Source organism: Alligator mississippiensis, chromosome 1, assembly GCF_030867095.1.
Source record: "Alligator mississippiensis isolate rAllMis1 chromosome 1, rAllMis1, whole genome shotgun sequence".
In the NCBI taxonomy this organism is placed as follows: domain Eukaryota; kingdom Metazoa; phylum Chordata; order Crocodylia; family Alligatoridae; genus Alligator; species Alligator mississippiensis.
Window position 1 is genome coordinate 262,947,684 of NC_081824.1, and position 14,292 is coordinate 262,961,975.

The 14,292-nt window shown below is 38.3% G+C and overlaps 1 protein-coding gene across 13 annotated transcripts in view; it reads left to right on the forward strand.

Annotated features, from left to right (window-relative positions):
• ABI3BP (ABI family member 3 binding protein) overlaps positions 1 to 14,292 on the forward strand; it is a 295,005-nt gene that overhangs the window by 165,343 nt on the left and 115,370 nt on the right. For all 13 annotated transcript variants that reach the window (XM_059720568.1, XM_059720572.1, XM_059720574.1 and 10 more), the window contains 9 exons: positions 850 to 924; positions 1,833 to 1,907; positions 2,451 to 2,525; positions 3,088 to 3,162; positions 4,564 to 4,638; positions 8,101 to 8,175; positions 9,595 to 9,672; positions 11,415 to 11,495; positions 12,739 to 12,813. In XM_059720568.1, the coding sequence (XP_059576551.1) occupies positions 850 to 924; positions 1,833 to 1,907; positions 2,451 to 2,525; positions 3,088 to 3,162; positions 4,564 to 4,638; positions 8,101 to 8,175; positions 9,595 to 9,672; positions 11,415 to 11,495; positions 12,739 to 12,813 (684 nt within the window). The remainder of the gene's footprint in view (positions 1 to 849; positions 925 to 1,832; positions 1,908 to 2,450; positions 2,526 to 3,087; positions 3,163 to 4,563; positions 4,639 to 8,100; positions 8,176 to 9,594; positions 9,673 to 11,414; positions 11,496 to 12,738; positions 12,814 to 14,292) is intronic.

Genomic DNA, 14,292 nt, shown 5'->3' on the forward strand with positions numbered 1-14,292 from the left:
CCCTACACAACAGGTTGGGGCCAGGACAAGCCCCCTCCACCAAGGCTGGATCGGGCTGGGCCATGCCCCCTCCCCTCCACAGGGCTGGGTTGGTGCTGGGCCATGTCCCTTTCCCCTGAGGGGCTTGGCCATGACCCCTCTACCCCCACCCTGTGGGGCTGGGTTGGAGCTAAGATGCCCCTGGAGCTAAGCTAGCCAGATAGGACCCTGCCATGACTGCCCCATGTTGGATTAGGACCATCAGCCAGATCTGGCCTGCAGACGGCCTGGGCACTGCCCATCTGGCCTGCCAGCCAAAAAGGTTGAGCGCCTTTGGTTTAGGTAAGTAATGTGGTACCATTTTTGATTCTGGTCAAGCAACTTGGGACACTCTCTTTCTATGCAAATTTCTCTTTCATCTTTTAAACCCAATCACAAAATGTTCACAGAAAGCAAAGTGCTGCAGGAGTTTTCAATCCCAGAGAATATCTGCAGGAATATTATTTCCTTTCCAGCTTTAAAGACATGTATCCTTGCCATTGTTCCTTGAATGTTTGATGCCTGTAGTATCCTAGCAGACTTTGAGTCACACAGATTTGCATTGTTGTACTTTCCACATGGCTTAATGTCTATGAATTCTGCTATTTGAGGTACAATTGGCCGTCCATGCACTGTGGCTGTTGTTTCTGTTTTAATTGTCATTTTCAACCACTAGCCCATTCCAATCTACTACTCCTCCTCTCCCAGTCTAAAGAATGCTCACTTCTTAAATTGGTCAGACTGCTAAGTTTAATTCTTGGTGCCTCAAAACAAAAATCTCTAAAATTTAAAAATATCATAATAAACATGATTACCTCTTTCTTTTTATAGTTTTCACTGATAAGCAACGTGTTCTTTCAAGCCCCACAACATCTGATGAGCCTGAAATTTCAGATCCAAAACCAGGTACAATACTTATTACCCAGTCCTTCCCCTTCGGAGAATCAGGGCCTGATCCAGAAGCCTCTGAAATCAAAGGGAGTCTTTTGTTGATTTAAGTAGGCTTTGGAGCAGACTCTGAGAGCTGTGTTTTTTATCAGATTACAGGGTAGATTACTACCAGTGCTGTCTTACAGCTCTGACATCTCTGGTAATATTTATCAGTCTGTTTTCCTTTCAGGATTTTGAAAAAAAAAGTAATGCACAACACTTTATAAAACCATTCTTAAAACATACCATGTTCTTCTACAACAATAGTGATAGTCCAGATATTCTAGTAACACTGTTGTAAACTAATACTGTAAAACTGCTAAATTGTTTAAATGCAGGGAAAACATATCCTGCACTACATGAAGACATTTCACAACTTGTAGGCACCTAATTCTCCAGAGCTGCGACAATAGTTGGATCAGTTACCAGCTTTCTGGTCCAAGTATCATGTGCTTTTAATGTCTGGCTAATCTGCAATACAACATGTCCTTTTTATTGCACTCCTGTGTATTACTCTGTGCCATCTTGCTAATGGATGGAATATAACTCAAAATACTGAGGTAAGACATGAGAGAACCTAAAATCTGATGCCTGGCAATGATTTTGATAGTGAGAATTTAATTCAGAATTATTGCAGTGGAGTCAGGAAGGAATTAAATGAACATCCCCAAATTTCTGCACATTTGGATAACATGATTTATAGTTCACATAACTGTGATTAAAAAATCTGAACTCATCCCTAATGCATATTAAGCTAAAAATGCCTGAGAATCAGTGAAATACTTCCATTTTTTTTTATATAGCAAATTTGTTTTAGTTTTGAAACACCATCATCTTCCATAACCTCTTTGCCATCTTATAACTGTCACCATTTCTTCCAACAGAAAAAAGTGAACTTCCTTTGGATTCACCCACTGCTAAAGTCTCTAATCTTCTTAAATGGCCAAAGGCAACATTGGGTAATGTTGTTTTAAACAGTGAAAAATTCTATATTTTTATTTCATCAGCGAACATCTCATCCCTCACAAACTCATTTCTTCCCAAAGGTCATTTCATGCATCTAATCATTAACCTTCATCGTAATTCTAGATCCTTGTTTTTCTGTCACCAAATATTCTCAGGCTTCCTGATTCATTTCACTTCTCTGTTCCTACAGAACATAGTTTTTGCTAGTTTTACTGCCCTGTGAGGAGCTATAAAACTTGCATGGAGAGCTCCACCATTCTTTTATCATCTGTCTCATGTCTCTAACGTTCATTGTGGAAATTGTAGCTGTCTTTGGGATGACACTGAATCAATTTCTGACCAGTGTACAGCAATTCAATGCTATCTCCATCCCTGAGCTCCATTCCACCCTGAACTCTGACGTCATCAGATGGCTTTCATATTCCGTATTGAATCTCATCTCCATTACACACCTGTGGCATGCACTGTTGTTGTGGAAAACTCTTTGTTAAACAAACCTTGAAGCAGTTTATTAAAAACTAAGCTCTTTCTTTCAGCTCCAAATGAAACATCACTTGTTCCTTCTAAACTGAAACCATCTGCTACTCCAGAAGTACAGCATGTGAAACCGGGTAATTAACTGCTCTGTTTACTTAACAGAATGTATAAAAAAGCCATGTTTAAAAATTACTGAAAAATTACCCATAACATTCTCACAAGGGAAGCAGACAGTACAGACTTTTGATCCATGCCTATTATTATTCCAACCCCAAACGCCTCATCTATATTACCCTGGTGGTTTTGGTAACTATCTAAATAGTAGAGTAGAGTATTTTTCATTTCTGCTTTCCTATTTTAGATGTAATTTTGTAATGTGCTGTACACAACACATTACCTGTCTTAACACTGTGTTCATATCTAGTAAGTATTACTCATTTGTGGTCATTTTTGCTTCCAAAATGCCATGAAGAGTCAGCATCTCTTTAGTGCAAATAGCCATGATTGACAGAAGAGATATAGCAAAGAAGAAATGTAGGAAATCCTGCAAGAGCCTTTTTGAACCCCTATGCTGTTCCAGTCTGTTTAAAATCTTGTAATGGTAATGTTCCAATCTTGTTGTATTAATAACTTTAACTGAATCCTGATAGTTTTACCATACTGTTCAATTATTTTGGATTCCTTTTTGTTTTGTAGCCCCTAAACCACCACTTTTGGAGCGTAGTACGCCTAAAACTTCTAGGATTACTGACTGGCCAAAAACAACACTAGGTAACAAATGTTTCAATAGCTATCTTTCACTCTGTTTCTGTTCCAACACCATTAGAACTCTATTACTAAAAATGATTTCATACCATCCGTCGTAATCTTGTCTACCTTATTCTAATTCTAGACCTATTTCTCATCAACAGGAGACCAGTTAGGAAACAGTTCTTGTTTCTTCTAATAGTAAAAACCATATTAGAGTTTGTTTTTGTTAGGCAATAAATACTTTAAGTGCAAACTGAATTTAGTTTCTCCTCCAAATTTAATCTGTCTACAGAATCATCGTTTTATTACTTTATATTAAGGATAAAACATCTGTACTTAAAATATCAATAGGAGGCATGGGTCTCCATAGGTGGCATTTACCCTGATTGTTTGAAGATTGTTATGGTCCCAACTACAACAAAAAGCTAACAGCCCACTTCCCCCGCAGCATGATTAAAAAATTATCTTTGAAAAGTCTAGTGCAAGGCCTGGTAAAGACATTTCTCAAGCAAAAGTTTAGAGGTTATTTTTCTCTACTTAAAAATCCTAACTCTTTCCTAAGAGCTACTTCTTGTGGCCTTAGAACTATTCATTCGGCTTCATTCTGCTCATTGCTATGTCTGCTCTTTGTGTTTGAAAACTTTTCAATCACTTCATAAGACTATATGTCATTCTGTATATCATTGTTGTCAGTCAAGGAAGCCTCTCATCATGAATGTAGCACAGAAGCACCTTTGTAATCCTGCTTTATTAAAAAAAGGGGGAAAGTAATACTTTGGAAGTGTTGCTGGATGTGATGCTGGAGTGATCACCAGCATCATCAGTGATGCTGGAGCTGATCACCTCCAGCATCCTTAGACTTTGTCGCAGAATCAGGCTTTAATTTAACAGTTGGAGTAGTTAACTGCATTCTCTTCCCATGTAATTTTTGGAAGATATCTTGTAGTTTGTAGAATTGCTTCCTCCTACCAGTTTTTCTCACTACTCCTATAGTCAATGCTACCTTTTCATAAGTAGAATGAAAGGTGAGACTCTTTCCATGGCTTTCTGGTGCTCTGCCACAATTTCTTTTGAAATCTGAGGTCCCAGAATTCATATTAACTTTCATCCCACTAAACCTGTCAGTTGATAAAAATTGATCTGCAGCTCAGAAATATATCTGTTTTTGAAGGGGAAGTAAAACTTTACTAGATTGATTTAAATATTTATCAGCCATGAGGGGATGAGTCTTTCTGGAACATGGACTAGCAAAGTTTCATGAAAATTGCCTGGGCTTTTGGAGGGCATTACTTTTTGCAGCCAACTACATTTCCAGAAGTCATTTTGAAGTATCATTACTTCACATAACCTTGAGAAATGTGATATCATTCCTAAGGGGAACAATTAGAAAGAACTATATATAATCCAGTCTGTTTCTTTCAGCTCCCAGGGAAACAAAGTTCATTCCTTCTACAACTAAACCAACTGCCAGACCCAAAATACCACAAACTAAACCTGGTAATTATGTTCCATGCCAAGCATTATAATAATTTATTTCTTTTGTAATTTCATGTATGTGGGTTTAAAGTTATAGTGTTTGAAATTCAGCAATTTCAGTTCTCAGGAAGAGTATACAAAGAGCACATAGAAGGAAGAGTATGGAAAGAGTTTGCATCCCTTGAAAAATGTTAAGGTCTCTTGGTGAAGACTCATGGTTTTCTTTTCTGTGTACCATTTGATTTAGATTTGCATGAATTCATTGACATTTAACTTGTCTTGAGGCTTATAAGAAATTGTACAAGTGAAGGGTGAAACTCATTTCTGGAGTTGAGCAGGTGGATATGCAATTTAGCCAGTGAGATTACATCTAGTTTTGCATCTGAATTTGACTTGTGATGGGGGTTAAGGGAATCCACATACAGATTTATTTGAAGTTGCATAAATAAGAATACACATTTTATATAATGATGGTTTATAAAGGTGTTAAATTTTTTAAAAGATGCATACAGTTTATATTGTACTCAAACATTCTTTAAACAGAGATCAAATGATATTATAATACCTTCCATAATCTCTGAGAAATTTAGTTGAAATTTTGGTAGTAAATAGAAAATTGCCCACTTCTAAACACACAGTTCCCACTGAAACTTGTTTTCTTAGTTATATTTATGTCTTGGAATAACATCAGTTATTATGGAGAAATTTTAAAACTTTCTCACTCTATCTAGGATTCCTTGGTAAACTTTTTTCACAGAAAAAAACAATTTATATTAATATGGCAGTTTTGTTTTGTCTCATCTAAGGATGCTTTTCATACACTGTGCCTGAATTTTTTATTTTTTATCAGCAGAGAAAACAACTCATTTGGAAACCATTATGCCAAATTTTTTTAAACCATCTGAATTGCCAAGGACAACAGTGGGTAATGATGTTTCCACAGTAAATGGCCACTATGTATTTCTATTTAACTATAGAACAATCAGTGTGCTTGAGTGTTTATGCTACTCTTTTTGTCACCTCTCTGTTACTGGTCTCACTGACAGGTCAATCCAGAGGACATCCCATCTGTTCACCACTGAACTTTTAATGACCAGCCCATTTTCTTTTCTCTACACAGATGTTTGTCAATTCTGCCTTTTCTTCCATAGGAATAAATTGTAACCCTTACTCAGGTGTGTTTGTCTGGAGCACAAGTTAGTATGCTAGAGGACAAAAGAAGATCACAGTTTGGTCTTCAGCCAGGAGGGAGGATGTCCAGGCTTCAGGCCCCAACCAGCATCCTGGAGTCAGTCAGATTTAACCAAATCATAATTTCTTCCCTTGATTACCATTCAAGATACCATAACTCTGTGTAGATTCTTTGCACTGAGATACTGTCTTAACAAGTCAGGTTTTTGCATAGTTCTTGAATTTTTTTGCCATTGTTTTTGCTCATCATTGATCATTCTCTTGTTTTGGGTAAGTTTTTTTTTTTCTGTTTGCATTAGAACTAATATGAAATTTTAGTCAAAAAACAAACTTCCTATGGAAACCAAAAATTTGTGCAAAATTGACTTTCTGGTTCCCCAAGCAAACTATGAAGTCCTGAAGACTTACAGCTTCATTCTTGTTTGGGCAGGGGAGGGGGCAATAAAACTAGTCTACAAGAATAATATGCATGGTGTCAATACAGTCATGTTCAGCCATTGTGCTCACTTGTATTAAGAGCTTTCAGTTTTCCTAAAACATAGGAAGTCCTCCAGTTGCCAAGAGAGAGAGAAGCTGGTGAGAGTTGCTTATGAGACAGATTTTACTGTACATCTAAATGCATTAGAGTTTTTTCTCTTCAGGAACATTGTAAAATTGTATGAGGGACCTCTTGCCCTACCTTAGACTCTGATGCACACAAATTCTCTTTTGTATCTTTCTGGCATAAATTTCTTGTTCTGCAAGGGCCTGTGTCCATTAATACTTATGGAATATGGCACCCTTTCCATAGAACTACAGAACTGCCCTGAAAAGCCTCACCTATTGGGAATATGTATTAGGGATCTCATATGAAGGTGATATCATCATCCTAGTCCCTACAAGAGCCTGTTCTATCCTAGTCACCTCAGTTCTCCCTTCCTAGCTGCAGATAGTAAACAGAATTCACCTTCATTTTTTCAGGCTGTATCTTTCATTAGTCAATTTTATTTTCTTGTTGTTAGTGTAAAATAGTGTAAGACAGCTTGACATATGGATTTTTTCCCCTTCTGTGAGCTCTCAGTCCCTTATTGGATCTATGCTGGGTCATGTTAGATCTTCAAGAGGTTTTACTCCTGCCTTGCAATCATTCCAAAGACCCTAATGCCCTAATCTAGTGTCTTTTATGCTTGAGCAAACTTTACTCTGTAACTCAGTGCATAGCTTACTGCACATGAGAAAGGAAAGACCCTTGAGACTTCAAGCTTCTCAGTGCTTACAGCCTGATACTCTGAAAAGCCCTTCAAGAGAAACAAGACTGATATCTCTGCCTAGACCGACATACAGGACACAAGATATATTTCAACACTATGATCTAATCACTGCCTTCTGTCACAAGGATGGGGTCATTATGAGGGCCAGTTCTGACTTCTTGCTGCAGATGGTCTCAGATTACTACCTGTCTCAGTATATTTTACTCCCTATGTCCTTCCACAGACCCGATTCCTGTCCAGAAGTGTCATCTCTATATCTCTAGAAAAAACTGACACCCTTACAATTCTAGCAAATTATTGAAACATTTCTTGAGATGCCAAGTTTAACCATTACCAAATAGAAACTCTTACACTAGCATTTGGAGATGCATAGAGCATTTCTATATCTATGCCAGTACCAGCACTCCCAGTTTAAAGATATGTGTGAACCACTACTTTATCGGTACCTGCCTTAGACAAATTCTACTGGAGGATATTCACAAAGCAAGGATTTGTAGTTCAGGACAGCTTTTTGCCCAATGTCACTCCTTGGATTTAGTACTGTATTGGGATGTTCAGCTGGAGAAAGTGTTCTCCAGTCCATATTTAACTAAGAACTCCTTGCCCTACCACTGTATTGGTGGAGTATTGCTTCCTAATCTATCACAAGTGGGAATTCAAAGGATCCCTTGAAGAAGAAAGACAAGTTACTTCTGTTCTTCGCAAGTTGCCCCTGTGTATTTTCCCTACCCGCTCATCTTTCCCGCTACTTTGGAGCTGTGTAGAACATCAGGACTCTTTATCTCAGGGACTGAAATGGCTAGCTGTGTTGAATTAACTCTCTTCTGTGGATCAGGGTCATGCCTTCACATGAGCTGTCTCATTCAGCTGGTGGGCAGATATGGCTTTCTAAGTGTGTTATTCTTCAACTTAGTACCAGCAGGGCCACATCCAATGAATTCCAGTTTATGGAAGTGACTGCAGAAGAACAAGAAGTACTGATGAGCTACCTTTGGTCTTCAAAGCCTTGAACATTACAGTCTCAGTTCTTTCTTCCTTTCAGCTCCCAGTAAAGCAAAACCTACTCCTTACAAACCTAAAGTCTCTCTCCAACCAGAAGAACCTAAGACAAGACCTGGTAATTACAATATGCTCTTCCATAACTGTCTTCGGCAATGTTTGTACGATACCTCCTGACTATTTTTCTGGGATGCATGTCCACAGATACAGCATAAATATTGGCGTCAAACAATGTCACAGACGTAACCATCTCTCGTTAAAAATGATACATCAAGCAGTTTTTATTTTGTTTGTTGAATGCAGTATTATTAGCTAAATTAATGACTGACTTCAGGTTACCAATGAGTTAAGGACAGAAATAAAAAGTCTGAATATTTTTTTTAAAACATATGCCCTTTCTATCCTTTGTCCATGCCATTCTCATTAACCAAACACAAATCACACAGTTCTGTGCAGGTGGTTAAATAAGTTGTTTTAAATAGAAATGAATAAAATTTTTCCATCAAAAAGCATGATATACAGGAAAGTTTAACTGATAAATAATTTTATACATTATTCATAATATGTATGGGTAAGTGAGCCTCAAGTTTTGTGGATTTCCACCTGAAAGATTACTTAGGATCAGACTACAAAATCTAGGAGTTTCTTGAGTGTAAAATTAAAAAAAGGGTGCCTCAAAAATGCAAATTTGATTTTGCTTTTTTAGCTGATGTCTTCCAAGGTTCCATCATGTTCCATTTCAAGTATCTTTTCAAAGTAAATGCAATACTCTAATTATCCTGGAGCAGGGGTTCTGAGATATTTCAGACTAGTTCAACTGCTTTTTTCAGCCACCGGACAGTTAAACTGCTCCAAACATAAAGGCCTCTGGGGTGCCTCCAGATGTGCATATATGTTTTCCTGGAGACAAACAGCAGTGGCACGTAGTTGTGCTACTGTTACTCATCCCTAGGGAACACCCCTGTGTGCACGGTCTGGTCCACAGCAAGTTGTCTTGGGTGAGGTAGGGCCCAGCAGCCTTACCTGGGGTTCTGAGGGTTCTCCCATAACCCCAGCGGCAGTGATCCGGTGCACAGAGCCTGGCTGGCAGCCGGAGCATGGCTCCAGCTGGCCAGGCTCCAATTTTGGGCAGCTCATGCTGCTGCCACATGTGCCACCCCAATTTTTTCAGGCATGGGTTTTTTTGACACTGGGATCTCCCAGTGTCTAAAAAAACTGCTGTACTTCAAATTAGCAGCATGGTGAATGCCTGCATGTGCAGCTCATGAGGTCTGTGGTGTCACCTATTGCACATTTACTCTCATCTGGAGAAGCCCCTGGAGCACAAACTCTGTAAGAGATTGCTCACATTTCAACAATAGATGAACTTCATCCATGTACAAAAAAGATCCAGGAATGACATAGTCAAGCTAAACTTTACAGCATCCTATGCAGTATGGATCCTAAGATCTTAAAATACGTGTATGAACTGTTGAGAAAATGTTAAAGAAGCTTAGCTCTAGCTCTGTCCATCTTAAGAGAATGTCCTTTGCTCCAGCAGCAACCAGGGAATCTGTTCCTGTTCCAGTCACTACTAAAGTTTCCCACACCCTTGAACATCCAAAGGCAACAATGGGTAATAATTACTGTCTTTTTCCTCCTCAGTGATTTGTCATCTTTTTGGTTTTCCCTTTCATCAAAGAGGACCATTTAATCTTTTAAAAGAACATTTCATTTCACTGCGTTCATAACTAATGACTGACTTTCATTCTGCTTCTAGATACGTGTTGGTATAGCACTGATGTCAGCTCTTTGCTATTATCTTTCCTGTTTGTTTTTGTTACAGTGAAGTTGTCACTTGAAGCGGTTGTATTGTTCACTGTTCTTATCTGCTTTTGATATTTTTAAGAGCATTCTCTTCTACTTATTTATTAAGACTGAAATATTATTAAGTCAGCCGCACAATTCCCATTGACTACAGTAGAAGTAGGATTCAGTCTTGAATTAATTAATATGCATAGTTCTGGAAACTTAAGATCAGGCAAAAGTATCAGCGTATTGGTAGTGAACAGATTAAGTGCAATAGTCATAAATTCAAGCTGAACAACTCTAGTAACATTGAGAGGAGTTAAATGGGAACATCCTTTCATGACAATTGATCATGAAGAATGAAAATCATCCCTGAGCTTGTCTATCCATGCATTTACACTGGTTTAAAGTTACCATGCAGTAAGTTACAGCTCAGTAAGCAGGAATAGGCTGGCATCTACACATGCAGGTATTAAAGTGCATTAATGCTGTGTATTGACTGACTTTTATTTAGTATTTTGATCATTATATGAGTTTTATTTAGTATTTTGATTATTATCTGTTTGTGAAATTTCAATCTGTTTCCTAGACACAGGGTCCAGCTGTGAAATTTGGTTTAGGAGCTCGATCTGGATCCAATATTACAGCTTGGCCTATTTTTAGGGCAAACAAAACATTTCAATTTGAAAACCTAAGCTACTTGCAGGAGTTAAACAAAAGTGATGTTGGGATTTATAATAATACTAGTATTTCAAGGCTCCATACTTTAAAATGTCTCAAATACCACTTGAGTCACTAGCAGCAGCAAGAAGAGAGTGACTCAATTATGGAAGAAATAATATTTATTATTTAACATTTTAAGACATTTTGTGAACAATAGCAAAGATCAATGCCCTCTCTGTCCTGTGATTCCAGGGCTATGGCATTAGTTTCAGAATCCCACCCGTCACCTCCCCATATAGGAATATTATGCTGCAGAGTGGAAGCATTATATTTAAAAAACCTGCAGTTGTCTTCCCTGGAAATTTTGCATATCAAAATAAAAAATGTATTGTCTGCATAAAAACAAAAGTGATTGCAAAATAAATCATTCATTTCTATACTGCCTGTATCATTTGCTTTAATAGTATATTCAAGAAAACCCTCATATTTAGTCATTTAAATTAAGCTGCCATGATATTACCTGGGTGGTCCATCAAAAAGATCCAGACTCCAGGAACTTTGCCACAAAATGTTGGTATGGTTTGCTACAGATTGCACAAGGCTTTGATAATTAGCAGGTGGCAAGGTATTAATTTATTTGAGAGGGCAACTCCTAATTGAGGTGGAGGATATGGAATTCCTGGTGGGTTTGGTTTTTTTATCTAGCAGTGATCAATATTTCACTGCAATATTTTCCCCACAAAACATCCACCACTTTTTTGAACAGGGATATTAATGACTGGCTAAGTTTCTGTTTCTCCACCAAGCTTTTGTTGTGCCAATGTAGGCTTTCAGTCTGTGTTTTCTGTGGTCTAACTAGTGATACATAGGGTAATTTAACTATAAACTGGACTTTTTTTCTTACAGCATCATATGAACCACAGCGCACTCCATCCAAATCTAAAGCATCAACAAGTGCCGTGCCAGAAATGACATATAGCGAACCTGGTATAGTAGTCGCTTTTTTTTCTGTAATTCAACATATGAACATGAAGTAATCTTTTAGCCAGACTCAGTGGCCCTGTTATGAGGAAGTTATGAAATGAAACCGTACAGCTTGCTTGGAGTCATCTAGTGGTTGACAAACCACCTTTGAGTTTTAAGGTTGTAAATTTTATAACTTCAGTATGTGTCTGATTAAAAGCCTCATTACATTTAAAGAAAAAGGCGTAAGAGTTACTGCAGTAATAAAGATTTTTGAAACTTTACTCCTAAACTTTACTACATTCTCCCAGGTACTCCCCCTTCCCACTGCAGCAGCAGGGTGGGGGCACAGCCATGCAAGGCCCCTGGGGGTGTGGCCAGGGAGCTCAGTGGCGATGGTGGACAGACCCAGCTGCCAGTGGGGTAGAGGGGAGACTAACTCTCCCCCCTGCCCCCTTCTTCCTCAAGGGCCATGGTGTCCCACTGCTGCAGCAGCAAGGGGGAGCACCCGGCAGACCCAGCTTGGGTCCCTGCTGATGGATAGAGATGGGGGAATTAAACCCCTCCCTGGTCAGATCCCTGCTCCTGCTTGTCCCTGCTCTGGCTGGGGAGCAGAGGGGCAGGGCCAGCCTGGCTGGGCTGGAGCAGAGAGCACACCCCAGAGAGCATACCAGGATGCTGGGGGTCTCTGGTTTAACTTAAACCAGCAAGGGTCTGGGACAGACATTGGATAAACTGGTTTGAGTCAAATCAGTGAAGTCTGATACTACATTCAACCAGGTTTATCTCAAACCGGTTTCAGCCATTTGAAACTGGTTTATGTGCACTGAAAGTCTGTTCTGTTACAGGTTTAAACCAGTTTCTGATCACTTAAATGGGTTTTTGTGTAATGTCTGCCCCTAGCCTGAGTGACTAAGGACCTCATTGGTTAACAATGGCTTTATCATAATTGTCTTTGCTTTGTTTTTATCTTCCCATTTAGAAAATAGAATTTTGCTCCAGAAGTCCATTTTAATCCAACTTCTTAAAAAACCTCTTTGTTCACAGAACCTATGTATCTTTCTACTTTTTTGCTCACATTCAAAAACAAGCAGCACCAATTTTCTTTTTGATCAATCGTTGGTAAAGTCACTTTTCCAAACATGTTTTGTAGTGTTGTTTCTTCACTGAAGGCTGTAGGCATGTGCTATTTATTGGGCAAACATACCTTCATGATACACCTTCATGTTTTAAATATTGATAATTATAACCCAGGTTTTTGTTTCAGAATCAAGTGAAACACAGTTCATACCTTTGACGGCAAAATCATCTGTTGAGCCCAAAATGCCTCAATCTAAAGCTGGTAAAGACATTATCTTTGAAATTTTGTACGTTGAGGCTTAATATTACCTTAGTAACAAAAGGAAAATATGATGGGTCAGGACCTGCATTTTTCTTTAGTTCTAACAATGCATCTTGTGAAGGAACTACAAATAAAAATGTCGAGTTTGCTAAATAGGATCTATATAGGGGGCTATATTTTTAAGTCAACCTTGTACTGGGAGGGGGAAAAGGAACTTAGATTCTTTCCAGAAAATATATCACAGAGATGAATACATTTTATTCTAATTTGAATTTTCATTGGATTTCATAGGTTTATATATCTTTAGTAATAAAAAAGAAAGAAAGAAAATCAGTAACATGTACCCTATCAAAGGGTGCCTGCAAAGCAGATGTGTTTTTGGAAGTATTTTGCCATTATTCTGTAAAGCTGGTTGAAGAGTATGCATAAGAGTGAAGTTGCCACACCTTAACAGGACACAACAGATATAATGGAAAGAATGATGGACAGTATAATGATGTGATTTAGTGTCTGGCTACTTGTTCCCAGGTTATTTCATGTTATCATACTGGAATTTAATTCTCTGCCAGTTTCTTACTGCTAAGAGATGATCCAGACCACTTATTGTCTGCTTGAGGGCATGAACCTACCTAATGTAATTCAGGCAGGAGTAACCAACCCACTGCATGTATGTTACAAGTGGAACATGCATCTGCTTTATTTGGCGCATCTGGCAGGGAACAGGGAGAACAGTGCAGATAAGGCAGGAAGGAGAGCAGAACAGTAGATCAGGCAGGGAAGAGAGTGTAAACAATGAATGAGGCAGGGGAAGGGGATCAGAGGTGCACCCATGGCTTGTGGTCCTCAGCCAAGAAGGTTGGCACCTACTGGGTTAAGGTATGCTGGCTTCCTAGCAGACAGCACACAAGGAAGTGAATTTTTAGCCTTCATATTCAGCCACATCCAACTCCAAACAGCTAAGCACCCATTTTTAACTGAATTAACTGTGTCAGCCATTGGCAAATGTCCAAAGTAGCACTCAGGATTCACAGGGAACCCTTTTCACTAGCCCACCATTTTGTCCTCCTAAAATTATTTTTTTTAAACTTCTTTGGAGGAGTCAAAAAGGAGAAAATAATTGAAATGAAACATATTGTTTTGACTTCTAGAGGTTTTGTTGTTTTGTTTTGTTCTTAATAAATTAGAAGCAAATCTGGAAATTAAGTTATTTTGAATCAGTAATCTAAATGTTTTATTTAAAAAAACACTGAAACAAAACGTTTTTCAGCATTTTCATTAGGTTTAATTTTTTACAATTAACTCAATTAAGCCAACATACGTTTATGAAATATTAGAGTGCTATGAAATCTGCAGTTTTTGTAAGGAGACTATATTCAGATTTCTCCTGTAATCTGTATCCCTCAGGTTGCTACTATACCAAAAGTGCTACTATACCAAAAGTTTTTTCACACAAAATTATTACTGTATTACTTTGCTGTT